General features: G+C 54.5%; 2 protein-coding genes across 21 annotated transcripts in view; one reads left to right on the top strand and one right to left on the bottom strand.

Annotated features, from left to right (window-relative positions):
- Positions 1-9,905, top strand: part of SPTB (spectrin beta, erythrocytic) — a 123,750-nt gene extending 113,845 nt beyond the window's left edge. For 2 of the 3 annotated variants that reach the window (XM_072762601.1, XM_072762602.1), the window contains 3 exons: positions 3,786-4,033; positions 6,364-6,537; positions 6,745-7,500. In XM_072762601.1, coding sequence (XP_072618702.1) covers positions 3,786-4,033; positions 6,364-6,537; positions 6,745-7,072 — 750 coding nt within the window. In that variant the 3' untranslated portion in view covers positions 7,073-7,500. Of the gene's footprint in view, positions 1-3,785; positions 4,034-6,363; positions 6,538-6,744 lie in introns of all 3 variants that reach the window. The other variant, XM_072762603.1, reaches the window with a different exon arrangement.
- A 1,608-nt stretch (positions 9,906-11,513) lies between these two features.
- Positions 11,514-27,304, bottom strand: part of PLEKHG3 (pleckstrin homology and RhoGEF domain containing G3) — an 84,877-nt gene continuing 69,086 nt past the window's right edge. For 3 of the 18 annotated variants that reach the window (XM_072762609.1, XM_072762610.1, XM_072762605.1), the window contains exons 3-19: positions 26,185-26,282; positions 24,887-24,956; positions 24,498-24,544; positions 24,234-24,384; positions 24,014-24,145; positions 23,579-23,761; positions 23,109-23,201; positions 22,785-22,871; positions 22,504-22,537; positions 22,077-22,175; positions 19,300-19,389; positions 18,843-18,881; positions 18,371-18,393; positions 17,580-17,873; positions 16,899-17,012; positions 13,784-15,179; positions 11,514-12,853 (exon numbers count right to left, since the gene is read on the bottom strand). In XM_072762609.1, coding sequence (XP_072618710.1) covers positions 12,120-12,853; positions 13,784-15,179; positions 16,899-17,012; positions 17,580-17,873; positions 18,371-18,393; positions 18,843-18,881; positions 19,300-19,389; positions 22,077-22,175; positions 22,504-22,537; positions 22,785-22,871; positions 23,109-23,201; positions 23,579-23,761; positions 24,014-24,145; positions 24,234-24,384; positions 24,498-24,544; positions 24,887-24,956; positions 26,185-26,282 — 3,684 coding nt within the window. In that variant the 3' untranslated portion in view covers positions 11,514-12,119. Of the gene's footprint in view, positions 12,854-13,783; positions 15,180-16,898; positions 17,013-17,492; positions 17,874-18,370; positions 18,394-18,842; positions 18,882-19,299; positions 19,390-22,076; positions 22,176-22,503; positions 22,538-22,784; positions 22,872-23,108; positions 23,202-23,578; positions 23,762-24,013; positions 24,146-24,233; positions 24,385-24,497; positions 24,545-24,886; positions 24,957-26,184; positions 26,283-27,304 lie in introns of all 18 variants that reach the window. The other 15 variants (XM_072762616.1, XM_072762615.1, XM_026008376.2 and 12 more) reach the window with 9 other exon arrangements.

Here is a 27,304-nt window from a genome sequence, read left to right as displayed (position 1 = left end):
CCTCCTCTTGTTCTCGCTTATCAGCCTCTCCTTTAGAGAGAAGGCCCCTCACTTGTGTTTCCTTGCTTGGGCTCACTGAGCATCTTCTAGAACCTCCAAAACACCCCATGGTCCCAGGCCAGGTTATTTTTCTCCTGAGAGCTGGGAGAGTTGGTCATCTGTGTGCTGTCTTCTACGCCACCAGCTGGCTGGGGCTGGAAGTACACCTTCAACTCCTTTAGTCCAGAGCAGAAATGTACCCATCTTGTCCCCCCTTCTCTCCCCTTCTTAAACCTCCTTTGTGGAGAAGACCTCCGACCCTCTGTCTACTTCCCCTGCAAGCCAGCTTCCTAGCAAGCCAGGACCCTTAAAAGTCAAGCTTATAAGATTCTGAGAAGAGGTGGCCATGCTCTGTCCGTTAGGAACTGAGGCCTCTCCCTGTCTGACTACAATCCTGTGAGATCCCCAAAGCCTCTCCTCTCTGTGCCTCTTCCTCCCAATGTTCCCCAACTGGCAGCCAATGCTGCCTGTCCCCTGCCCTCCTCTGACATCGTGATCCCAGCAGCCAGCTCACCCACCCTCCTCTCAGATGCCCCCACTTCACCCACCTGTTCCCCAAGCCAGAGAACCTGGCTCCACACTGCAGGCAGCCCCTCCCCTTATTCCAGCCCTCACCTCGGTCCATTCTCCCTCGTGCTGTCACTCCCATTTATAGTCTAGACTTCTCAACTGCTCCAGCCTGACCCCTAGAATTTCCTCCAGTCCCCCTCTTTCAGCCCCTCGGAGTGGTATCTGCAGGCGAGGTACCCTCAACAGTACAGGTGTGATCTGTGCACCGTCCTCATGAGCTAGGGACTGAAGCAGCTGATACCTTACAACACGGAGGAGAGAAGGGAATCTTAGATCATCTCCCCTCTTCAGGGCCCTTTGGCAGGACCTGCCTGTCTCTACAGCACGCATGCATGTAGCAGCTCTGGGCCCCAGCTCCTCACCTACCATCCCCTCTTTGTGCTCTGTTGTCCACAGATCCCTCCCTTGTAGGCCAAGGTGGTCTCTTCATATCCGAGCACAGCATAGTTCCAGGGGCAGCAGGAAAATGCTCACCTCCTCCTCGCCCTTCCCTAGCTTTCTTTAAGAAGACAGCACAAAGCTGTCTTCCCCCTGGGGCCTGGGAAAGAAGGTCCTTCTGGCCACCATGCCCCATCTTTCTCATCAGTGGCTCCTCCCTTGGCCCAGAAGAGCAACTCTGCTGGCCCTAGACCTGGGAGGGGGGCATCAACTGCCAAACACTTCCACCTCTTGCCCTTATTCTTGGCTTCTCCTCAAGCCCTAGCCACGGAGGGGACAAAGTGGCTTTTAAATGATCTCCACATGAACAGTCAAGAGCACACAAAAAAATCTTTGCATACATTGGAAAACCCTGTTTTCTCAAACCCATGACATGGCCATGTAACTTTTGATCACGCAGGCCATGGCCTCCAAATGTCCCTGCTAGGGAATGTGGGTCAGGCGCTTATTAGGTGGAAGAAGAAGAAAGTTTAGGATTAAGTTGGGAGGAAGTACTGGAAAAATCTGCCTTTATTTCAGAGAAAGGAAAGAGAACAGAAGCATGGGAAGAATATGTGGATACAGTCCCTAATAAAACCAGTCCCAGGAGGGCAGGAGCTAAGTGAGAAAGGCAAATGTGGCAGTTAGGATCTTCTCTGACACCCCACAGCAGGTGCAGGGAAAGCTCTGGCCCATAACCAAGAGGAGCATGCAGCCAGATGGAGAGGCAGGGGATGAAAAGAGGCTCCACTTTCTGCATTCATGATCCACCCTCCACCACCACCACCACCAAGCTTTATACCCAATCAGAGGGGTGGCCTGATTGAGGCCCCAGCAAAAGCCCAAACCCAGGCTCCCAGGCTCCCAGACTCATCCCTGCCAATCCTGCCCTTCCTTCCTGTTAGAGGATGATCCAGGCAGGGCTTTGGGGCCTCTAGATCCTTGTGGCCAATGCTAGCTCACTACAGACACTTGAAGATACAAGTATGCTACAGATACTTAAAGATGAATATGAGCCAGCCACAGCTCTCATGGGGCTCTAAGACAGGAAAAGATAAAAGACCTAAAGACATAATTAAAAAGACAAACAAAACAAGACAAATCCCTGGCCTAATTCTAGAGTGCATGCTGTCACTTCTGATACTTATTAGCTGTGTGGCCTTGGGTAGGTCACTTAACTTCTCTGAGCATAGATTTCCTCGTAGATTGAAGGTGTTAAAATAGGTTAGTGGTTTTCTAACTTTTCAGTCATATTATCCTTTCTTTAAAGGAGATCTTACTGGAATCCCAACTCAAAACTATATACTGGACGGTCCTAATTCAATGGGATACTACCTTTCTTCCAACCACTGCATCAGACATCTGCATTGAGTCCGTCCATTGCTTTACTACCATCTTAGGCAGTCTTTGGTCACTTCGAGCTGTTAAAAAGCATACCCAGTGTGTTTCGGTGTAAAGCTTCAATCTGCTATCCAGTGTAGTGTCCACATTCTCCCATTCACTACTTCTCTATTTCAGGTGGGATACATGGTCTGAAGGAGCCACAATGGGGAGCACAGAGTCCCTGCTCTACTCTGGCTCCTCCAGACCTCCACCTTGTCAGGCAAGAAGCAAATAGCAAAGGGGGTGGTCTCTCCTGCCTGGGGGTGGCTCTGGGCCTCCTCGGCTGAGGCCCTTGTTCTTTCATGGGTCTGGACGTAACTTGCTCAAGGACCTGATGCTTGATGCTGTAAGGTCTCTAGAAGTCAGGCCTTTGAGGCAGGGCTCCGACCAGATGGCTCAAGCTAGGCTGCTTTCGCTCATGCTCACTTGACACACAGAATCTACCCATAGGTGCCCTTCCTGGTTGCCCCCTACTGCGGCCATCAGTCCCACCCTCTTCTTCTGAAGATCACAAAGGCCTCTGCATATGGGGAATGGGAGGTCTGCTCCCCTCCTTGTGGATGTCTGATGTACACCCCTCACTTGGCAGGGGGCAGAGCACCCCACCACCCACAGGGAAGTACAGGGAACTAAAAGCGACAGCTTTCCCCCAAAGCAATGACTTCTTCTGTGGTGACTCTCGACTTCAGCTGCTCTTTACAGTGTGAAGCTTATTCAGAAACACCAACGTGCTGACCCCACTCCAGGGTGTATTTTGCTAAAGTTCCCAAGGTGATTGTAAAAGGCAGCCAGGGTTAGGAACCACTGCCCTACTCCAACAACTCCCTGTGCAAGGACGGGAGCAGGACCAGTTAGTCCAGCACTGTGACCAGGGAGGATCCAGGTTCTCCTTTATAAGGTGATAGGCGAGACTTGCAGCCGGGTCTCCTTGGCTCCGGGGCCTTAGACACAAGCAGGTACCAGCGGTTTCCATTCAACATCCATTAACATGTTTTTCACACCTGTGTCAGCAGCAGAAGCCTTCATATGAAATCTTGCTGGTGCCTGCGTATAACTCAGTTGCAGGAGCAGGGGTAGGGGCCTGGAGCCACGCAGTGATCCAGGGCTCTGCCAGTAGCGCCGGAAAGCCCCAGCATTGAAGTCATCACCCAGGCCCCTCCGCTTACTCAAAGAATCTCCTGTCACTATGTTAGAGGCCAGGAAGGAGTGGGGATGGAGCCAGAGGCATGGGCAGAGTCTAAGGAAGCAGAACCAGAGAGGAGCCAGGCTGGTGGGGGGTGGGGGGTGGGCTCAGACTTCCCGGTCCTGCTGGAGTAGCCTAGCTACTGGGTCTGAACCCCTAGCAAGGTGTGCTCCTCCCATATGCCCCTGAGCAGGGGGAAGAAGAGAGGCAGTGGCCTCAGGACCTGCAGCCGCCCCTCCCTCCAGGGCCGCAGGAGAAATCCAGTGGGGATGAGAGGCCTGCCACAGAGCCTCTCTTTAAGGTCCTGGACACGCCTCTGAGCGAGGGTGATGAGCCTACAACGCTGCCAGCCCAGCGGGACCACGGGTACAGCGTGCAGATGGAGGGCTACCTGGGACGCAAGCATGACCTGGAGGGGCCCAACAAGAAGGCATCCAACAGGTGTGTGAGGGAGGGGCCCCCGGTGGGTGGGGCGGGCGGCTCCCAGGGGCTTCTCCACCTGCAGAGCCTGTGCAACACCACAGCCATGAGGTAGGGGAGAGAATGCGTTTTTTTTTTTAAGATTTTATTTATTTATTCATGAGAGACGTAAAGAGAGAGAGAGAGAGAGAGGCAGAGACACAGGCAGAGGGAGAAGCAGGCTCCATGCAGGGAGCCTGATGTGGGACTCGATCCCGAGACTCCAGGATCACACCCTGGGCTCAAGGCAGTTGCTAAATCGCTGAGCCACCCAGGGATCCCCGAGAGATGCCTTCTGAGAACTCCCGGGCCCCCCTTTGGGCCAGCATGATGGGAAGAGCATATCTTCAGTTTGAACCATGAGTTCAAACCCTATGCCCCTGTAGAAGTTACTCCACCTTCGTTTCCCCATGATGAGGAGAACCTGCCACCTTGGTACAGATTCCCAAGCCTGGCACAGAGTAGGTTCTCAGTGAATACTAGCTACTGTTCTTATCCCAGGGCTGGGTAACAGGTAAGGTCTTGACAGTAACAACAGATCCTTGACCAAGTCCCACTTTTTAACCAATCTGGGCCGGTTTCCCCAGCTGTCAAATAGGAGAATGGGGTTGGCATACATGGCTTCCAGAGGTCCCTCCCAGTGCTGTCATACAGCAACTCTGTGACCCTGAGGAACTCATTCGAAGGCTGTGTCCTTTCCTGGCCCTGAGGCAATTATGTCCTTGAGTTCAGTCTGTCCAGGGCTTTCTACCCAAGGTCCCTGGGGGCCTCTGTTTTCAGGCAGCATGCCAGGGCCTCATGGACACAGAGCAGCATCACGAGGTTGAAGCCAGCCATGTTCCCAGGGCCAAGTGGCAGCATACAGAGTCTGGGCTGGGCAGGGGGACATGCTAAAGCTCGAATTCCAAAAATGAACCTGGGGACCCAACCACCCTGAAGTTTATTATTGATACAGAGTCCACCAGAAATGGGGAAACCAGCATTTACTGAGCACCTACTATGTGCCAGGCTTTGTGAAGACCGATTACATCTTCACAACCACCTTGTGATATCAAGGTTTCTATTTTGCAGATAGAGAAACAATTTCAGAGAAGGCATTTGTTCAAGGCAGGATTTTACTCCAGGATACAGCTCCTCCTTAGCAACGGCCTTCCTTGGGCTACAAGCTCAAAGAAGGTAGTAAGAGCTACAGGAAAGATGTATCTTTCCTGGAGGATCTTCTCTGGGTGTCAGAATCCTGGGCTCCACGAAAGGGCTCTGCTGCCAGCTTGTCCAGTACAGGTCAACTTCTCTCTTTGAACTTGCCATCCTTCCTCCCTCTGTGCCCTGCATGCCTCCACCTTCCTGCCCCCTACAGGGGGGTAGGGAGGAGGACGAAAAGCTTACTGTTGCTCTGTTCCCCAGCATTCATTCCTATGAAAAGTGAAGTCACCGCATGTCCCATTGGTCAGTGAAGGGGCTGAGGTTAGCCCACACATGAGCTTCTAAGCTTGTCACCAAACATCAGTTGAGTCTTGATTTGCACAAAAGTGTTTCTTTAAAAAATGCTAGGACAGTATACTGGGCTTATCTCAATAAAGCAAAAAATAACAACCAGAACAAAATGCTACTCTATTCACAGTTCAGTGGTGAAAGTCACATATACTCATGGATGCAGAAAGGCTTTGAAAGTTTACACAGTTGTTCTTAGATGCAATAATTCTACTTCTTAGAAATGTATTTCAAGGTAAGATCAGGGTTATAGCAAAGATTTATGCATGAATGTTTATCACAGTGCTGTTTAAATTGCACTGTTTAAATTTCCAGTAATTACAAGGCCCATACACTAAAGGGATTATTTATATACAGAATGGGGTACCATATAGCAACTCAAAATTATTTTTAGGAAAGATTTGAAGGATATGTAAAAATATTCATGTTTTTTGTTTTGTTTTAGATTTATTTTTAGAGACAGAGTGAGAGTGGGCATGAGTGGGAGGGGCAGGAGAGGGGAAGAGAATTTCCAGCAGACTCCTTGCTAAGTAAGCATGGTGCCCAACTCCCTGATGAGCATGGATCATGACCTGAGCTGAAACCAAGAATTGGATGCTCAACTGACTGAGCCACCCGTTATATATGTGAATAGAAGAAAATATATAAAATGTTAACGATAGCTAGTTTTTGGTAGTGGAATTACATGCAGATGATTTTTATTGCCTTTTTTAACTGTAAAATGTGTTATTACTTATTGGGGCAAAAATGGTGTAATAAAGAAAAAATTGGTTAAGCTGTAAGAATGGATTCCAGAGCTGTTGTACCCTGTATTTTCGCAGGTCCTGGAACAATCTGTACTGTGTGCTCCGGAATAGTGAGCTGACCTTCTACAAGGATGCCAAAAACCTGGCTCTGGGGGTCCCCTACCATGGGGAGGAGCCCCTGGCCCTGAGACACGCCATCTGTGAGATTGCTGCCAACTACAAGAAGAAGAAGCATGTCTTCAAGCTGAGGTGAGGCCCCTCCTGTCCCTGGCTGTCCCTGGCCGCTTAGTTCAGCATTCATGGCTGGAGAGGAGCTCCCTGTGTGAGACCAGCTCCACGCCTAAAGTTGCCCCTCAGGGATTTTTTGAGTCAAAGGTGCTGTGCTGCCTGTGAGGGGTCCGGTCATGGGGAGGCTCCAGGCTGCAGGCTCCAGCAGGAAACCCTTTTTTGTCTTAGGCTGAGCAACGGCAGTGAGTGGCTCTTCCACGGCAAGGATGAGGTGAGTGCTTGGCGGCCTAGCCCAGACCCCTGCCAACAAAGGAGCAGTTGTCTCCCTGACAACGTAAGTCCCAGGGGCACCCCCTCCCTTGTGGCCCATGACCCTCTCGGCCTGCAGGAGGAGATGCTGTCCTGGCTGCAGGGCGTGAGCACCGCCATCAACGAATCCCAGAGCATCCGCGTCAAGGCACAGAGCTTGCCCCTGCCCTCCATCACGGGCCCGGACGCCAGCCTCGGCAAGAAAGACAAGGAGAAGAGATTCAGCTTCTTCCCCAAAAAGAAGTAGCCTCTCTGGCGCCCCACCGGCGGGCCGGGAGGGACTGGCGGGCGCGCGGCCTGGGCCTGGGCCTGGTCCCCCCGCGGCCCGCGCCGGCCGCCGCCTGCGCCTGCCTGCTCCGACTGCGACGACGGCCGGCGGCCTGGCCCACTGCGCTGCCCTCCCTGCCTCCGCCCCTGTGCAGCCCCGGCTCCCCGCCAAGGGCCAGGGCCCCTGGGGCGCAAAACGGTTTCCCAGGCACCCGCCCTCCTCAACCACCCTGCTGCCCCCGCCTCCCCACCCCCCGAGCCCCACAAAAGCTGGAGAAGACGAAGGAGGTTCCTCAGACGCTGCCCACTCCCAAAGCAGGTCTTGCTTGGGGCCACCTCCCACTTGGGGATGGGGGAAGGGGACACTGGAAATGCCTGACCTACCCCTTAAGGGCATGAGGAAGGAGCTTCAGGTAGGCGCACAGAGCTCTAGCTCTAGCCAAGGGGCTGCTGGAACCCCAGCAAGGGGCCTCTTCTCCACTGGGCTTACTCAGAACTGGACTCTCACCTCAGGGGCCACCACATCCCTTCTCCGTCTTCCTCTCACCAAAAAAAAAAAAAAAAAAAAGAAGAAAGAAATGGGGGGGGGGCACCTCCCAAGGTTGGTGGGTCCTAAATGCAAGGGCCTCCTACTGCCCCCGGTGCCCTCTGCTACCAGCCCAGGTGGTAAAAGGGAGTAAAAGCTCTCAAGCTGGTCCTCTTAACACAGAGCTGCAGAGCCCTCAAGAGGCCGAGGCGGCCGACAGACCTTGACGCGGCCCACGGTTCTGCCCCTCCACGCTGGGATCCTCCCCGACTCCCGAACCAGCACTATCCAGCTCAGACCCAAGGTCCCTTAGGGATAGTACAGGTCCCCAGAGAGAGAAGACAGGTGCCCAGTACCTGCAGTAAAGCATCCCAAAGCCAAAGGCCCAAGGTGTCTTGGCCACAGCTGGCACCACCTGAGGGTCCTGGCTGGACAGACAGCAAATCTCATGACCTATCACTCTGGGGTGGCAAACAGAACCACATCTGGGTACTACCCATGTGACTGACACAAGCCCCGGCCAACTGGGACAAATGCTGTATGGCACCCCTTGCTCAGCTTCTCCTGAAGGTCCTGGTCTTGCGGAAGTCACCAAAGGTCACCAAACATCTAACACCCCCTTCCTCAAGCACAGCCAAAACGAGCCCTGGACCCTATTTTCCCAGAGACAGCTTTCCCCATGCTGTTTGGATCAGACTTCTGGAGGGAAGAGGGCACTCGTTTCAACAAGTATCTCCCCCACCTCTCTGAAAGCAATACAGCTCCAGCCCAGCATCGTATCTGGGTTTAGGTTCAAAAGAGGGGTCAAATTGGGGGCAGCAGGTGTTTCCTGCTGAAGAGACCATAAACATCCCTGGGGCCTACAGCTGCTATTCCATCACCTTCCTTATGAGGAGCCTTAGACACACTGAGATGATTCCTCTGGAAGGGGGTGAGGTTCAGGTAGCAAATACAGAGGTACATATGCAGTGTTACTAGGCCTTCCCAGGCAGGAGCCCCTAATTCAGGCACAACTTAGAGATCAATACCTCCCTGTCAAGGGGAAGCTAAGTTCTTCAGTGGAGCTTGACATCCCCAGATCAGATGGTCCCACCTTTGTAGCCAGGGTCTTCATTTGGCCTCTATGCATCTAATCCTACAACCCTCTTTGCTTCTACAGGGAAGCTAGTATATACCATTCACCAGCCTCCTCCTCCATCTGGGGAAACCAAGGCAGGAGGCAGTGAGGTGACTATAATCACCTGGCAAGGAAGGAGGCCTCATGCATCTGAGGGGATGTCCTGCTCCAGGGCAAATAGCACGTTCCTTACTGAAGAGCAGGTAGTGGCAAGAGTCTTCCTCAATTCTTTCCCCAGGCCAGTCTTTAGGGAGACAAGGGACCCCCTCCCCCGCCCCTCCATTTGTGCCAAAGTAGCAACTGACGTGAGAAATTTCCAGCAAGTAACTCCATGGTCCAAAGAATGAAAGGGCCCCAAAGGATGAGGTAGGATTTCACCACCCCAGGTCCCCCAGACTGGGCAGTGGCAGCCAGCTGCATGTGACCCACCATCTATTGCCAGTGCCCCACACATCCCTCTCATATCACACAGGCCCCAAGACAACCCACAGGACTGAAGCTACAGGAGCCCAGCTTTGGGAGATTGTGCCACATGGGACTAAGCTCCTGGTGCCCTGGCAAGGGTTTTCCCCTCCTTACATTTTCTACTTTGCAGTCTCTTAACAGTATTCCCAAACTAGGTCAACACAGCTCCAGTCCACACCAGCATAATAGGCTTCCTCCCCAGGGCAGCTTAGAGGAAGCTCCTTCTGGGCATGGTCAGGTGGTCCTTCTTCCCTCTCTCCATCCCCTTCATCCCCTGGCCTCAACTGATTGGCTGAGGGGGGGTGTGGAGGGTCTTTAGGCTTCCCCTCCAGCCCCCACAACTAGCACCCATAACAGGAAGCTTGTGGAAGGCTCAGTGTCCCCACCACATCACTTCTCTCTCCTGCCTATCGGAGGGCTACCAGGGGGTCCCCAAGGTTGGTCCTGGATCTCTCTCCCCTCCCTCTAGTGGGAGGGGGCAAGGATCCAGAGGACCATATGGCTTGGTCCCTTGGACAAGCAAGCTCAGGGAGGACATAAGGGAGGAGGCAGCTACACAAGACTGCACCCCTGTTGGGCACAGACCACACAATCTGGCGCCGACCCTGGGGCCAGCTGGGCCTTGTCCTCCACCTGCTCAAATGTGCTTCCACCAACCAGAGAAAACCCATTTACTAGTTTTTCTAATAAATCAATAATGCTCCATCTTTCTCTCAGTTACTTATTTGACTAGTTTTGTTTCCCTTTGAATTGGACCACAGAGAGGTAGCTGAGTGTGCAAAAGGGTGGTAGTGGGGGACCACCATGGAGACAGACGGAGAGCCAGAGTCTCTGGCTTGTCCCTGGGGACCTGGGGAGTCTTATGCCCATACGCAGCTGCTGTGCCTTGCCTGAGACCTTGCAAGAAGCTCGCTCATTCATGCATTCGACCATCTTGAGGGTCTGCTGCAAGCCCGTCCCCACAGAGCTCTGGACAGAGATCTTGGCTGTCACTGGACATCAGAATCACTAGAAGTGCCACACCCGAGATTCATCTCCAGGGGGGTGATTTCTTTTGGTCTACGTGGATGAAACTGGCATCACCATTTTTCAAAAGGCTCCACTGATGACGCTCATTGGTAGTGAGAACCAGTGAGCTAGTTCAAGGTTCCAAGTCAAATCTAGATGGCTAAGGATCACCTGGGGAAAGTGTTCACTACAACTGAAAAGGCTGAGTCAGGGAGTTCGAGAAGCAGTACATTATCCATTTTCTTCAATTCACAGATGAATTGGGTGACGTGGCTAGACTCTCACTCCAGTAGCTTTATGGCTACTGAGAGCATCATACCCCAAGCCTGGTAGGAGCTAACTATCCTCATCAACAGTGGAGGTGGCCACAGAACATTCAGGGTAGAAGGTAGGCTACCTCTGCCCTGCCTGCTTCTGCCTAGGAGAGGCCTCCCCTGGCCTCCACTCTTCTCTTGACATCTTTAGGGACTCTGCACAACCGCCTTCAGGTTGAGTCTCTCCTCCAAGATCAGAAGCTCACACAGCCCTGATCCAGCAGACCTGTGGGAACACTTGCCTGTAGGAAAAAAAGGACCAACAAGGCTGGTCCACCACAGAGAAAGGGCAGAAAGCCCAATTAGAATAGGCAGGTGGGACACTTGGGTGGCTCAACAGTTGAGTATCTTCCTTTGGCTCAGGGCGTGATCCCGGCATCTTGGCAGCAAGTCCTACATCGGGTTCCCCACAGGGAGCCTGCTTCTCCCTGCCTTTCTCTGTGTGTCTCTCATGAATAAACAAAATCTTAAAAAAAAAAAAGGAATAGGCAGGCATCCCAGCCCTTTTGAGGAAAGACACATTGAGAATAGAAAGAAAAAATTCATTTGCTCTCCTCACACCATGTTGCAAGCCATCTTAAGATATGTCTAGGCTCTAAGTTTAGAATCCTGGCCTCCTACGATGTCTCCTGAGAAGTAGAGAGAGAGAAAACACAGAAGACGTTGGAAATTTCTGAATGTCCCATTCATTTTCCTCACCTGTTTTAGTCCAACTTTGGTCCTTGAGGAAGAGAGCTCAAGGCTGGCACAGTGCCTGCCCCTGCCAACAGGACACCAGGCAAGGGTGGACAGAGAATAAGTTCCCTCCTGCACATCCCACGGCCCCCACCTCCCCTGCAAGCACCCTAGTGCCTTAGGCTTCATGAGCACGGACGATGGAGGAGAAAATGTGGATGCAGCCACCACCACCCCCAGCCCGCCTCCCAAAGACACCCCAACCTCGGTCAGCTCTCCCCATCCCAGCAAGGCCCAGTGAGGAGCCACACATGGGTGGTTGGTCTGCAGTGGTTATTGCACCATTGGCAAATAATGAAATGTATATACATTAGCGACAACCACAGAGTCAGCAAGACAATCTACAAAAGTACCTGAACCAAGTCCATTACATTCTTCACGGGAGAGGAATCAACAACGGAAGAACACACACTCAGGAACACGTGTGCACACAAATACACCACAGAATGGAAAGCAATAAATTATGGGTCTTGTTCCTGCCTGGATCCTAAGAAAAGGCACAATTAAAGAGCAAAGCCTCCCCAGGCCACCTTCCCCCGTCTCCTCAGCCTGGCAGTGGTCAGCCCAGCACTGGAGGCCTGAGCATGGCTTGCTCTCACCAGGAAGAGGAGAGCTTAAATATCTGGCTTCTTACCAGAGAAGAACTATATATGAGGGAAGTGCCCACACTGGCCTCGGTGGGAAGAAGGGCCTGCAGAAGTCGCCATGAGCCCAGGGAAGCGCCAGGGCATCCCAGCAGGTGAAGACACTTGCTGAGTACCCCAGAGCATCCTCTCAGGGGCTCACGTGGGCAGGCTTGTGGGCAAGCACTCCAAGGCTCCTCAGAGTTCCCCTGCCACACGGCTCCTCCCAAGACTCAGAGTCATCCTATGGAGTTCAAGGCCTGGAACTTCTCCCTCAAGTTTCTCACTCTGCCCTGCTGGCCTGGGTCCGCTGGGTCCCTGGGACCCTCTTCCTTTGGCCAATACTCCGGGCTCCTGGAAACTCCAGTCTCCTGGAAATCCAGGCCCAGTCTCATTGTGGCTGCTGGTGAGCTTGGTCCCTGCCCACTGCACTCCTCCAGCCCCGCAGCGGGGCAGGGCAGGGGCCCCTTCTCCATGACGATCACCCGCTGGTTGTTCTCCAGGGTGAGGTCTGCGGTGACATACAGGGCTTCCTCTTCAACCGGCCTGCTTTGGGGCAGCATCCCGGGCAGCTGGGGCTGGGCGGCCTCTGGGCCCGCCTGGCCCCTCCTGGCACCCACACTGCAGCAGCGGCCCACCCTGCCCGCCGGAGGGGGCTCCACCATGTTCTCGGGCACCGAGCGGCTCCGGTTGACGGGCGGGCCGCGGGGCCGGCTGCCCTCAGCCTGGAAGGCCTCGTCGTGGGAGGCGTACTTGGAGCAGAGCTCTCGGACATCGGGCCAGCTGAAGGTCTCAGTGTCAAAGGGGCTGAGGGGGCTCCGAGAGGAGGGCCGGGGCCCCGGTGAGCTGGCCTTCGGGCTGGCAGCAGTGGGGCTGAAGGGGAAATGCCGAGGCGAGCCGGGCTTGGGCGGGCTGTGCTCCTGGGCCGCCGTCTGCTCGTGGCTGAGGAGGGACAGCACCGGCTTTCTCCTACCTGTGAGGAGAGAGCGAGCGGACTGAATCCCTGAGCAGGAGCGGGGAGGGCAAGTGAGGACGCTGCACTGCCTTGGGCTCACGTTCCAGGACGGCTGCTTGCGGGGCTTTGGTTGGGAAGGGAGAAAGCACGTTCACCTTCCACAGCCCCTTTTGTTAAAGGGCGATGACGGGAGGTGCCTGGAAGGGCTCAGTTGGTTAAGCATCTGCCTTTGGCCCGGGTCATGATCCTGCGGTCCTGGGATAGAGCCCCGCGTCGGGCTCCCTGCTCAGTGGGGAGACTGCTTCTCCCTCTGCCTCTACCCCTCCCCCTGCTTGTGCTCGCTCTCTCTCTGTCAGGTAATAAATATAATCTTTAGAAGGAGAGGGCGGGGATCCCTGGGTGGCTCAGCAGTTTAGCACCTGCCTTCAGCCCAGGGCGTGATCCTGGAGTCCGGGGATCGAGTCCCACATTGGGCTCCCTGCGTGGAGCCTGCTTCTCCTCTGCCTGTGTCTCTGCTTCTCTCTCTGTGTGTCTCTCATGAATAAATAAACTCTTTAAAAAAAATTTTTTTTAATAAAAAAATAAAAAAAATAAAAAGGGCAATGGGAAGAATGAAGAAAAGGCAGTGAACAAGGAGTCAGGAGTCAAAGGAAAAGACGAGAGCCTCTACTCTTCTGGTAGAGAGGGTCTATAGCCACATTCTTCCCAAGCCTCTGCTCTAGAGGAAGGGCTCAGGGGGGATAGGGATGGGGCTCAACCAAAGCCACACGCTTGGCCTTGGGCATCAGGCCAACCACCAGGGCTCATGCCACATGTGTGTGGAGGCCGGCCCTCTCCTTGGTCATGGTTCTACATGGGTCTCTTTGCCCCAGGGGCCAACGTGTTCCTAAGAGGCTCTTCCACCCCAGATTTGCGGGAAGGGCCCACTCCCCATCCCCGTCGTCATACCTGTGCCGCCCGAGGGTGCTCCAGCCTCCTCCTGCAGGCAGGGAACGGTGGGAGCCACCTTTCCCCACTGTAGGGGCGGCCTGGCCGTCACAGATTTGCTTTTGATCCGGAGGCTGTACTGGCGGGCCAGCTGGTAGACCTTATTCTTGACTCGCTCACTCACGTGGCCATCCATGACATGGGAGAGCTGTACGATGCGGGGGTGCAGCGGGGCCACCAGCTCCCCCTGGACCCCACTGCTCAGCTCCTTGACCAGCTCCTTCAGCTCCCGGGCCAGGTGGGCCGGGCTGGGCCGCTCCGTCGGGGAGGCACTCTCAGGGGAAGCAGTGGCTGACTCCTCAGTGATGGCCCCCAGCTCGTGCTCCTCCAGGATGAAGAGCGGCTCGTGTAGGTCGAAGCCATTGGCCTGGCCTGGGCCAGTCCCCTTCCTAGAGCTCTCCCCAGCAGACTCCATCCCCTCCCAGATCTTTACAATTTCTGAAGACGGCCGGAACTCAGCATCTGTGATAGGAGCTGGCTCCCCAGCACTCGCCTGGCTGGGTCCTGGGAGGTCAAACAGAGCCCATGAAGGCGGCCGGGAGCCCACTGGCCTCTTGTGCCCCAGCGGAGCCATGGGCTCCGGGTCTGGCCTGGGAAGGCTGTTGAATCTGGAAACAGAGTTTCTCACCAGCCCTTTGGGAATGTAGGAGAGGCTCTCCCGGCGTCGGATGCTAAAGCCCGCATCGTGGTGCTCCGCGTTTTCATAGTAGCTCTTGATTTTGTCCAACAATAGCCGGTCTCGGGTGGAGAGTGTCGATTCCTTCTTCTTGCAGGAAGACCTGTCGGGCTCTGCTAGACAGCCTGGGCTTGGGGGCTCTGTCCCGTTGACCGGAGGGCCACTTTCCATGGCCACGCCCACAGTGGCATCTACCTCTGGGGGCAGCTGCGAGCCAAGGGAATCCGTGGTGCTACCCTGCCAGGCTGGGCCCTTCTCGCTGCCCTCTAGGCTGAGCACACTGCTGCTCCGGCTTATCAGCCTCGGGCTCCCAAAGCCACTGGCCTTGCCGTCCTCTAGCGCCAGGCTGCTCCGCCGGGATAAGCTGCTGACGAACCGCTCTGCAATGATGCTGGCCTGGTCCAGCACAGAGGGTGGCAGGAGGCTCTCGGTCTCCTGTGCAGCCCTCACATCCTCCTCCTCCTCCTCACTGCTCAAAGCCTTAAGATCCTCGGTGCTCTCTACCACCACAAAGTCCCCCATGTCACCTGGGGGGGCCAGCCCCAGCAGGTCCTGGTGGGCATCAAGCTGTGTTTCCAGGACTTCCGGAGACTCTGTGTCTGAGGGCACCTCCTCGATGCTGGGACCTTCCATGGCAGCAAATACTTCCTGCTCCATCTCGGGGTCAGGAACTGGCTCAACCTGGGATAACAGAACTCCTGTGAGCCAAAGCCCTGCCTCATGAGACCCAAGGATGAGGAGACAGCATGACCTGCTCAAAGCCTAGTGGGAGGTCATGAAGTTTAGGACCAAAGGCAATCAGAATGTGCACAACTCAGAGTGGGGAAACAGGTCCTGAGGGAGAGGAATGTGGTGATGCCCCTCAGTCGTCACGCAGCTAGGAATATTCTAGGAACACAGATCCGTACAGTGGTGGCACCTCTCAGTGACATCCTGCCTAGGAGCCCCAGGGACAAGGTGGGAGATACAACACAGGGTATGCCTGACGGGGAGGCAGCTTCCTACAGCCCTACAGGCCACACAGGCATTGTTCTGGTTTCAAACCCAACTTCCCCAAGCAGCCGGGACCTCCTGTTGTGGAGGAGGGTCCAGGAGGCAATAGGACCACATGCTAGAGTCCTGTCAGACTTGGTGAAGACAGGGATTTGGCTCCTACCAGCCAGCCTCTAGCCCTATGCACAACTCTGCACATGCCCAGCAGACAGGTAAGGAAGGAAGCAAATTAAAGAACCTCCCCCTGGCCAACTTGAAGGTCATCCAAACCATGAAACCAGCCAGTACAGGCAGCTTTCCAGAGGGAGCTTTAGGAAGAAGAGCAAACAGGCAGCCCGGGTGGCTCAGCGGTTTAGCGCCGCCTTCAGCCCAGGGCCTGATCCTGGAGTCCCGGAATCGAGTCCCACATCAGGATCCCTGCATGGAGCCTGCTTCTCTCTCTGCCTCTCTCTCTCTCACTCTGTGTGTCTCTCATGAATAAATAAAATCAATCTTAAAAAAAAAAAAAAAACTCACTAAAAAAAAAAAGAAAATACAGAAAAAGAAATACACCAGACTACAAAAACTCCATATAATGTATAAAATGTCATTAATAGCTCTTTCTATTGATTACATGCTACATAATAGCTGGTGTTAAATAATTTGTTAACGTGGTTGCTAGAAAATGTAAAGTTATCCGTGTAGCTTGCTTCCTATGATCACTGGATAGCACCACTCCAGACTCCCACCCAATGTCACCGAGGTTCCTCAGGCCTGCGCTGGTGGTTGAGGCCCGCCCTGGAGTCTAGGCTTCATATGCTTTTTCTTGTAACTTTGGGAAAACAAAGGTTATAGGTTCTGCAAAACACACAGACCACATGAGGTGGCAGGAAGTGGAGTGTGGGCTTGAGTCACAGTCTCTGGTCTGACCTCAGCTCTGCCCCTCAGAAGCTGCCCAATGCCAGGCACGTCACTCACCTCCTCTGAACCTCTTTCTACCTGAGCTATTGCAGGGAATAGAAGAAAGGAATAAGACATTGGACCTGTAGGAAGTGCCCAGCAGATGTCAGTACCCAGGCGGGTACAGGCGTAATTTCAATGTCTGGCAGGCTGGTGGGGACAGGGCCTTATGCTCTATACAATGAAGCCTGGCTGATGGGTCCTAAAATCTGGCCACTTCTGCTAATATAGCCCTTGACAAGAGACCGCATCTTGTCAAAAAGGAGCTTCTTTTTCTAACCCATAGAAAGGGGTTGCCTGTTCCCCCCACCATACACCCAGAGGCTAGACAGGCTTCCCAAAGGGCCGAGAATCTGGGAAGGGTGGCAGAGGATGGGGGCGGAATTCTTAGTCCCATGGACCCAACGGGAGAGTCCCTGCCTGAAAGCCCCCACCCGCTCTGGCCCCTTCTGCCCGCCGGCCACTCACCTCTGGCAGGGAAGAGGTGGACTCGAAGCTCATGCGCTTCTCGGCACTAGTCGGAGACCGGCCGCTGGACCTTCTGCGGCTCTTGGGGCCTTCTGACTCCTTGCGCCCCTTCTCCTACAACGAGTGGAGGGGCCATGGTCAGCTCCTCAGATAACTGCAAGCTCATCCCTTCCACAGCCCAACACAGGCAAACCTTCTGAGCCCCAGGGGGGCCGGGCTGTACTGAGAGCCAGCCTGAGACCTGATACTGAACTGCCAGGTCTGGGGATGCAGAAACCCCAGCCAGGTGTGCAGCCTCAGGACAGCCCATCCTGCTTGCCCCTTCCACCCCTGCTGGCTTCTCCCCTTTCCCCACCGCCCCCACCCCATTAGTCATGCTCACTGGGCAGTATACTAGCTCATGCCCCTTATTGGAACAGCACATGCCAAGGGCTCACCAGGGCGTGACAGCGGGCAAGGGGTTAGGTGCTGATGGCAGGAGTGAGGGAACAGGACAGGGGGGTGGGGGTGGGAGGCAGGGGAGAGAACTCCCAGATGGGCATGCACTCGCCAGGGAACATGCAAGGAGGAGGGGAGATCAAAGAGACACCTCACCATAGCGCCCCGGGAGAAAAGTAAAGCGTTGGCCCGATAGTGCCAGCAGTGGAGGGCGGCCAGCAGGGAGCTGGCAAAGTCGGCTACCTGCTCCGCCACTGCCAGGCTCTCCTCCTCCTCCTCCTCCTCCGAGCCTGGGGGCTCCAGTCTGGCCCCCTTCTCGCTGCCTTCAGGCCCTGCCAAGTCCTCCAGAGACACCTGAAAGGCCTTCTCCTCCTCCTCCTCCACCACCACCACCTCCTCCTCCTCCTCCTCCTCCTCCTCTTCCTCCTCCTCCTCCTCCTCCTGTTCCTCCTGGGCAGCCCCTTCGGCCTCTGGCTGCATGCCCTGAGCACAAGGAGGCTGCCCAAAGTCCAGGAGAGCGCCGGCACTGCCTGCATGCTGTTCAGAGCATAAGACCCCCTCGTGACCAGCCTCTCTGCAAGCCCCCTCCTCCTGCCAGTGGCTGGGGGTAGGGAGGCTCTACACAGAGAAAGCCACACTGAAACACCCAACCCCTGATCTCCACCAGGGCCCAGGGAGGATGGGGTGGGGGCTCTCAAGGTGGGAAGCTGGGACCTGGGAAGGCTGGGGCTGGAGCCTGGTCAGAAGCTCAAGACCCAGAGAGGCCTGCCTGCCCTAGACAGAGAAAATGGAGAAGATCCAGGCTAGGCCATCACCAGGGTACCATTCTAGGAAAAGGGTACAGGAGGGTCCCCAGGGGAAGGACCATGGCTTATTCATCTCTGTGACTTTTGTGACAGAGCCTAGCACAGAGTAGGTGCCTAATAGGTATTTGTCAAATGCATGAATGAATGCACAATGAGAGCCAAAGCCAGGCGTTGACCTGGCTGTCCCACCCCCTTGTCAAGCCAGTCCTCTCTACCCACTGGCCTTACCTTCATTCCTGCTGCTCTGGCTGCTATCACCATGGCCAGGTCCCAGCACACAGGCAAAGGGGGTTTGAGGGGAAAAGAGATCGGTAAGCAGGAGAAAGAGCCTCTTTACAGAGACCACGAGGCACCTGGGTAATAAGGCTTCACTGGAGCCCCTTATTCCCAAAACCCTCGCCCGGTCTCCTGGGCTTTCCAAGGAATGACTGATAGAGCAGAGGCCCTTGAGGCCACAGAGCAGCACAGGTTGATGTGTGTCACTCACGGCAGCTGTTATCCAAGGACAGGGTACAAGGAGTGTGTGGGAGGGAGAGCTCAAGCCCCATTGCCAGACAGCCAAGGGGTGAGGCCCACCTCCAGAGAGGAAGAGAGGCAGAGTTCCCTCCAAACTGTTCTCAACACCCAGAAGGTTACCTCTGTCACCTCCCTGCCCCTACTCTAGAGCTGGCCAGGAATGGCAGGCCATGCTCACACTCACCTTTCTCACTGAGTTGCCTGAGCAGGTGTCTGGTTGGCTCTGAGAAAGAAAGTGAATGAACAGTCAGTGCAGGCCTGGAAACAGCTGTGTCTGGCCCTGGTTCCATGCTCACAGTGCCACTGCCACCACCAGCTCAAAGTCCACTCCAGCAAAAAAAAAAAAAAAAAAAAAAAAGTCCACTCCAGCTTGGACCCCCTCAGTCTTAGGGCCTGAGGAAGGCTGCCCTCACACCTACCCCACAGGGAGGCAGGGCCCGGGCCACCCCCATCTAGCACCAGGGACCTCCAGGAACAGCTCTGCCCACAATCCCTGCATTGGTGCACCTCGCACCACACCTCCGGAGATCCTCAGCTCTACACCTCAAGCCCCTCCCTCCCTGCAATAAGCACATCAGCGCATTGGCTACACCCATGCCAAGCCCCCTTGCAGCACCCCAGCTGGGAAGCAGAGGTCGCACCCGACTTCCTACGGCCCTCAAGGCCTGACTCCGTGAAGCCTCGCTGCCTGCTGGGGAGTGTTGCCCGGAGGAACAGGGGCTGACCAGGCTCTGGGAACAAGATACAAAACACATCCATAAGGCTGATGGTGTCATCATCCTGGAGCCCAGCCTTTCTGGGAACAGACCTGAGATAGGCAGGTAGGGATAAGAGGACCATTGTCCACGGACTTCTCCACAGAATCTTGACCTTCACCCACAATGTTCTTGCCCAACTGGTGGTAACTGGGAAGCCCACGATTAACTTGGAGGCAAGAAGAAAATCTCCTGAGGTCTCTTAGTTGTTCCCGAGCAGGGGAGCATACCAAAGGAGTTTCTCCTACTGAGATGTGTGTGATATACATAATCTGCACATCATAAGTACGCTGTGAATCCAATTATTTTTAAAGTGAGAAATACAAAATGCCCTAGTCTTTCATCTTAAAACTAAAATCAAGAGGGGCACCTGGGGGGCTCAGTCAGTTAAACATCTGCCTTCGGCTTGGGTCATGATCCCAGGGTTCTGGGATTGAGCCCTGCGTTGGGCTCCCTGTTCACCAGGGAGCCTACCTCTCTCTCTCCCCCTGCGGCTCCTCCTGCCTGTGCTCTCTCTCCCCCTCCAATAAATAAATAAAATCCTTAAAAAATAAAACAAAAAACCTGTAGTCAAGAATATTTAACAAGTGGCAGGTAGTGACAGCAGCACCTTACTTATCCAGAACATACCTCTCTGTACGTCTCAGCTCCCTGGGAGGAGGCCCACAGGCAGCGTAGGTGACTCCAAGCCATCACTGTGGCACTTGCTTGTGGCCTCTATCTCCCTCTCAGCAACTTGCTGGCCCTTTATTTTTTTTACTTTTTTTTTTTTTAAGTAATCTTTACACCCAACGTGAAGCTTGAATTCATGACCCCAAGGTCAAGAGTCACAAGTTCAACCAAGTGAGCCAGCTAGGGTGCCTGCCTGTCTTTACCCGCACTTCTCAGAAGTTCAATCAACTGATTTCAAACAACAGAAGCAGGGAGAAGAGCCGCTACAGGCAAGGACACTACGACAGAGGAGAACCAACCCTTCGGGGTAAGGGTGGACAGGACACCTCAGGTGGCAACCCACAGCCCTGAGCAGTTCACACGCCAAAGGGATGCTGTTACACTGACGTGAGAAAAGGAAAAGTCTAACGGCGGTCAGCATCCTCTTCCTTAAGAGTTAAGAGGCTCACGAGGACGAAGCAGGTTTTAAAAGAGGTTTGTTTCATAATGGTTAAAACTAAAGTACGAAAACAAGCAAACAGAACACCATTCTGTCAGGGTTCACAGGCTAACATCTCAGTCCTGTGGAAACTGAGCTCTGAAACGACTCACTGCCTGAGGGCTACAACAGCTACGGTTTGGATGCTGACATTATGACAGGCAGTGCTGCTGTCAGCACCATCACTTCCATTGCCAGAAGCTTCCAATTCACAGCAATTGGCAGGTTAAAGGGGGAATGCTAAGAGGATAGGAAGAGTGTTACAGAAGAAAGGAAAACAGAGGCCCAGAAACTTATAAAGTAATACCCCCAATTTGGGGTTTTTAACATAGGGTGTCATAAAACTTTTGCAACCATCACAAATTTGCCTCGGGTTCAAGATCCACTGGGAGTAATACCAAACAAAACAAAATACGAAAGCTTTCCAGAGACCTCTTGGCTCCATCTTTCCAGAAGACCAAAGCCTACATGTCAATCACCACAGTTGTTCAGGGGAAAGGCTGTTGTCATAGCCAAAGCGCAGTGCACCATGGAGATCCGTGCCCGGATAATGCCCCCAGTCACTCCCGAATCTTCTCTCTAGGGGTCTCTGAGACACTTCTCACTCCCATTCTCTTCTCATCTATGTTTGGCAGATACCCAGTTGAAGCTAAATCTATACCTGGGCCTCGGACTAAAGAGCAGAGTACAAACAGATGAACAGGCATAGAAACACCCTTATTACCCCCAGCGCTAAGAATAAAAGCAAGGTTTTCTCTTTTTCAACAGACGATTCATTCCAATATCCAAGTATACTGTAGCAAGCCCAGTCATGGAAGAAAACCTAGCAGAGGAGGGCAGCCCCAGTGGCGCAGCGGTTTAGTGCCGCCTGCAGCCCAGGGCGTGATTCTGGAGACCCAGGATCGAGTCCCACATCAGGCTCCCTGCATGGGGCCTGCTTCTCCCTCTGCCTGTGTCTCTGCCTCTCTCTCTCTCTCTCTCTCTCTCTCTCTCTCTCTCTCTGAATGAATAAATAAATAAATCTTAAAAAAAAAAAAAAAAAAAGAAAACCTAGCAGAGGAAAATGGAACTTTTTCTTGAGACCCAAAGTAAATATTTCCTGTCTGGATTTGGTGCCACTTGAGTTCTAACTCATTTTCCCTAAGTCCTGCCTCTGCTCTGCTCTAGAACTGGGCTGGGCATCACCCATGATGTCTGAGCGTCACTCCTGGCTGAGTCCCAGGATTCTGAGTGGCAAAGGTGCGAGGTTTTGGTCACAGTAAAGCTAAGGAGCACCAAGCCCTAGTGACAAGCATTCTCAGGGCCCTGGAGAAGGTGGTCTGCCAAAACCCTGGTGGGCAAGAAGGGCCCGAAAGTGCCAAGCACTGGGAGGGCACCTGGTGACCCTCCCCCTGCCCCTTCCCAGCATGTCTGGAGAGGTGAGATCCGTCCCCAAATGCTGCTGCAGACAGTCTCCCTCCTCGGTCAAGAGCCCAATGAGGAAGCCTTTCTACCCACACAGCCCTTCCCTTACCAGACTGCCGGCGCCCCTGGCGCACGTGGGTGGACACTTCGTCCTGGGAGGACCAAGCTTTCTTCAGGCGCTCCGGGCTGCAGCGGTACCGACTGGGATCTGCACACAAGGTTGACAATCAGCCTGGGCCTGGACTCTGACCATATCTGACCACATCTCTGCTTCCTGCCCCAGCATCAGGGGCCAGAAGGCTCCAGAAGCTCCCTCCTCTTCCATCTTCCATCCAAAAATGTTAGGCACTGGGAATCCCACCTGCCAGCAGGACCAAGCCCCTGATCTTGCAATGGACTTCGAACCCCTGGCAGGTAGAGCAACCCCATTCTCCCTGCTCCTTGGAATATAAATATCAGCAGAGCTTCCCCAAGATGCAACATGACCTAGAGATGTGCCCAATTAGGGACAAAGCAGGCAGAAAGGGTACACTTACAGTAGGAGTCCATTTCCAAGATGGCTTCCTTGGCCTGGAAGGAAAGGAAATGCACCCAGTAACTACCTTTCTACGTACGTGGCTCCCTTAGCCCACCAACTTGCTCTTGCTGCACTGGGACACCCCACCGTCTGTGCCAAAGCCCATGGCATCTGCTGAACTGACGCCCGCTGTCAAGTGAAGCCAATGTCCAAGGGCACTGGTGGGACCCTGGAGCTGGCTGAAGAACACCCTTTCCTTGCACCCCATCAAGGGGTAGGTGGGGCACCCCAGGAACTCACCTTCTGGGGGATGGTGGTGTGGTGGTTCTCCAGGATAAGCCTCTTGATGTGGTGAGTCCAGCTCCGTTTCTCCTCCGCTGTTTTGGCCTGGAAGGACCCAAGAGAGAAGGAGCCAGGGTTATTATCACAAGGCTAAAGCCATCTGCTGTGGGCCATGCTTCCATCATGGGGGGCAGAGGCAAAAAGATGGCCTGTCCTGGGACCTCTGAGAGGTGACCACAATGATCCCTGCCTTCCAGGGGGAGACCGTGAGGCTGAGTACAGCTAAGCGAGCCGAAGGAGGTAAGTCCATCCCCAGCCCAAGCACCTGGACCCAACACTCACCTGGATGTTGTACTGCTGCTTGCTGTGCTTGTAGTGGGTGACAGTGAAGCACAGAGAGTCTCTGGTGCTTTCAATCAGCATCAGGGAGGAGCACTAGGGCAGAAGAAGAGTGTAGTCAAGCATGGGAAGGGGCAGGGTGGGGGGTGTCTGACCTAGAGCCCAGTCCCTTGAGACCAACTAGGGAGGCAGGAAGAGTAACTCAGAAGGATGGAGCTGCAACCTCACCAACCTGGGGGCCCATGAAGAGGTCAAGAATTGGAGCTTGGGGCACCTGGCTGGCTCAGATGTTACAGCCTAAGACTCTTAATCTCAGGGTTTTAAGTTTGAGCCCCACATTGGGTGGAAAGATTACTTAAAAATAAAATCTTAAAAAGGGGGATGGGGAGAAGGGAATGGAGCCTGGCACACTGCAAGGCAGGGGAGAGGGCAAGGGGGCAAAGAGGCAGAGGACATGACAGCAGCCTGGTTACCGGGATGTGGCCCTTGTAGACAAAGTGATCGCCTCGCTTCTTGGTGATGAGTAGCGCTTTGTCAAATAGAAAGAAGGTCCTCTCGTTGCGTACACGGTGCACTCGGAACGTGCCCTCTAGGACGAGTTCTCCATAGATGGTCAGGTCTGGCCCTTTCCAGTTAATGAGCAGCGACTGAATCTCCTACAACAGAGAAGCCCCAACACCCAGAGTCAGGCTACTCATGACCCTCTGGAGACTCCATGGAAGCCCAGAAACTCCTACAGACATAGCCACCACCTGCATCCACCAGACACATACTGCCACAGAGAAGCCGCCCACAGGGAAACCAGCTCTCAGCTCACCCCAGCAGGGCAGCCACGTGCCCTCTTCCAAGCACAGCCCCAGCCTGCCCACCATCCCTGCCTGTCCCTCCAACGACCAGCCCCGGAGCACCTGGAGCCGGACTGCATGCTCATGCCTCCTCTTCATGTCATTGATGTACCAGGCCACACAGGTCATGGTGTCAATGGCATCTTCCACCACCTCGAAGCCGTCCTCTTCTTCATCAAAATGTTTGGCAATTTCCTGTGTGGGAGACAGGCACTTAGGCAGCCCAGACTCAGCCCTGCCCTGCCCCCAGCCCCCCACACCCCCAGGAAGACAGCTGGGTTACCTGGAGCAGCAGGTGGTACTTGAGGATGCGCTGGACAGGCTTTAGCAAGTAGGAGCCCAAGGGCAGAGAGTGCTGTAGTAGCTCCTGCCGGTCCCGAAAGAACTTGGCCTGTTGTTTGTCCCGCATGCACTCAGTCAGGGCGGCCACTGAGCTGGGAGGCAGGGAGAAGGAGCCATTCACCACCTGGGAAGGCCTAGATGGGGATGTGGGGTGCTCCAGGCCCACAAAATAATTCTATCTCCCCTCTCCACCCCAATTACTCACTTAGGGTAGTTGTTGCAATACTGGGTGTAGATATCAAACTCTTGACTCTAGGAGGAGACCAAACAAAGATGGTGATTTCCTGGAGACTCCCATTTGACTATAAACCTGCCTATACCAAAGACATTGCCCTGACCCCCATAGCTCACTCTACCCCCCTCTCCCTGAACACCTACAGATCCATCTTAGTACCCATCTGTCCGGGATATCCCATCCATCTAGCAGCCCCTGGCTCTATCCCAGAATGCCCTTCCCATTTAAGGCAGGGCACCTGGCACTTCCCCTGGACAGAAGCCTCCAGGACTCCCTCATCCTCTTAAGCTGGGCACGCCTGTGCCTCTGTGGCTCCAGCAAGGCGGGACAAGAGACAAGGACCCAGCAGCCCTACTTACCCTTTCCACGAAGCAGCTGGCCACAGCCACGGGGTCACTGTTGCAGCTGTCCAGGTCTCGGAGTAGCTGGCTGGGGGAGGGGAGAGTGGTCATCAGACCCCACCAGGCAGTGCACAGCCTCCACAGCTACCAACACGCCCCCTCCCCAGCCTCCTGGTACTCAGATACACAGCCTGCCCCCGTGTCATGCCAGAGTCGGGGCTTCCATCTTCAGAGTGAGTTCCACCCAGACCAGCAACCACAGAAAGTAATCAACACTGTCACAAAGAGGGGGAGCAAAGGACACCCACATGCTCAGCAAGCAAGAGAGAGAGAGGGGACACCAGTACCCACCTCGGGAGGGGAGACAGCTCCTCTGCAGGCAGAAGGAGTCAAACACACAAAGGCAGAGATTAAAGGGGGAAGATGAAGAGGAGGGGGGGACTCCCTAAGGAACCAAAAGCCTCCACTTCACAAGATTACAGGAAAGGGAGAGAAACAGGGTGAGTCCCAGTATACCCTTTGAACCTGATGGGGCCCTATGGGAAACCCTACAAACAGTGTTACCCGGACCCCTCCTCCTGTGCACCTCTTTTCCCAACCCCACCACCACCCAGCCCAAGTCACCCTGTGTCTGCCCTCCTGGACTTCTGCAGCGTTCACAGCACAAAGTCCCTCTGGCCTGTGTTACAGGACCCACAGTAAGGATCCTCCTGTCCTAGTGATGCTGTCCCCTCAAACACTGCTCTTCCTAATCAGTGTCCCTTCCCTGGGGACTCTGGGGGCCCAGGCAGCACATGCCAGCTCCTTGAGGAGCCCTTTTGCCCTCACCAGGCCTTGCTCAGCCTGCCGCATCACATTTTGCCTAGCCTGATCATTCTCTTAGTAGGTCAGATCACCTCCAGAGAGACCTGACTTCCCATGGGGTCGGTGGGAAGGTGACGAAGAAATTAAGAGAGGTGCAAGTAGGGGATGAAGATAGGAGAGACAAAGGGCCACAAAGGTACAGAGGGACGAGCATCACGGGCCAGAGTCGAGCGGTTCCCTGAGGGGGTCTTGGCCCAAGCTGGACCCAACATGCAGATGGCCTCAAATGATCTAGCACGTCTACCCTAGAGCACCTGGTGCCACATCCCCTCTCTCCTGCAGGGAGCTAACTACATCTGTACAGGGATGGGCCACCATTACCCACCCTCTGCAATCAGGCCCTGGGCCCACGTGTCACAGCCCAGGAGACTAGGGACATCCAGGGCTCCCCACCCAGGCCCTGAGATGGGTCTCACAGGCTGAACACGGTGTGTGTTAGGCCTGCTCCATACCTGTTCAGTGCATAGATGTTTTCTATGTTCCCAAAGAGGGCGCTGACTTGTTCTGGCTTCAGCAGCCCAGGCGTGTCGATGATCTTCAAGAGGTAGTCCTGTGTGGAGGGAGGCATCAGGACCCAGCCCCTCTTGGCCCCACTCCCTCCAGCCACATCTCTTCCTATACTGCATTGACAGCTGCGATGGGACTTCACAGACATCGCCCACTATGTTGGGCTGGATAGCTGCCCCCTCAAAGTCAGTATCTGCTCAGAACCTCAGAAGGTGACCTGTTTTGGAAATAGGGTCTTTGCAGACGTAATCAGTCAAGGATCCCAGGACAATAGCATACTGGATCTAGGGTGGGCCCTAAGTCCCATGACTGGTGGCCTTATAAGAGAAAAGGACACAGAGTGACACAGAGAAGGGAGCCATGGAAAGATGGAGGCCGGGGTCAGGATAGTACATGTACAGGCCAAGGACACCGAGAATTGCAGCAACCACCTCCCAGAAGAAGCTGGAAGAGACGCATGGTATTGCAATCTCCCTCAGACCTTCCAGAAGGAGCCAATTCTACCAATATCTTGATTTCTGACTTCAGGCTTCCTAAATCAACACAGAAGAAATTTCTGCCTTTTAGCCACCAGCTCGTTATAATTTGTTACAGCAGCCCCAGGAAACAAACAAGTCTGTCTCTGCGGCGAGCAGAGGGCTTCCTCAGTGGCAGCCATCCAGCCACCTCCCCGAGGGTCCTGCAGGGTGAAGCATTTCACACTGGCCCTGCAAGGGGGTGCGTCTTCATCTCCCAGAGGAGGAACCTGAGGCTCAAGGACTCAGGCAGGCGCCTGAGATCTGCGGCCAGGAAACAACCGAGCAGGGATCTGGGCACTGATGGGCAACATCCAGGCCATTTCCTCACCGTGTTCAGCCTCTGCGGGCACGGCAGTCCCCGGCCTCCCCACCAACCATGCCTACTCCCCAAGGGTCTGCGGCCCCAGCTACTGATCTGACCCAGAGCATGTGCGGTCTGGGGCTCCCCGCCGCCCCCTGGAAGCAGTGTTCTGACACAAACTGTCAGGGAGGACGCTCCTTCCAGGGGTGGAGGGGAGTTTACGAGAGCAGGGCCACCCGGAGCCAG

This window comes from Vulpes vulpes, chromosome 6 (assembly GCF_048418805.1).
Source record: "Vulpes vulpes isolate BD-2025 chromosome 6, VulVul3, whole genome shotgun sequence".
Classification (NCBI taxonomy): Eukaryota; Metazoa; Chordata; class Mammalia; order Carnivora; family Canidae; genus Vulpes; species Vulpes vulpes.
This window is presented reverse-complemented; position numbering and strand designations above follow the sequence as displayed.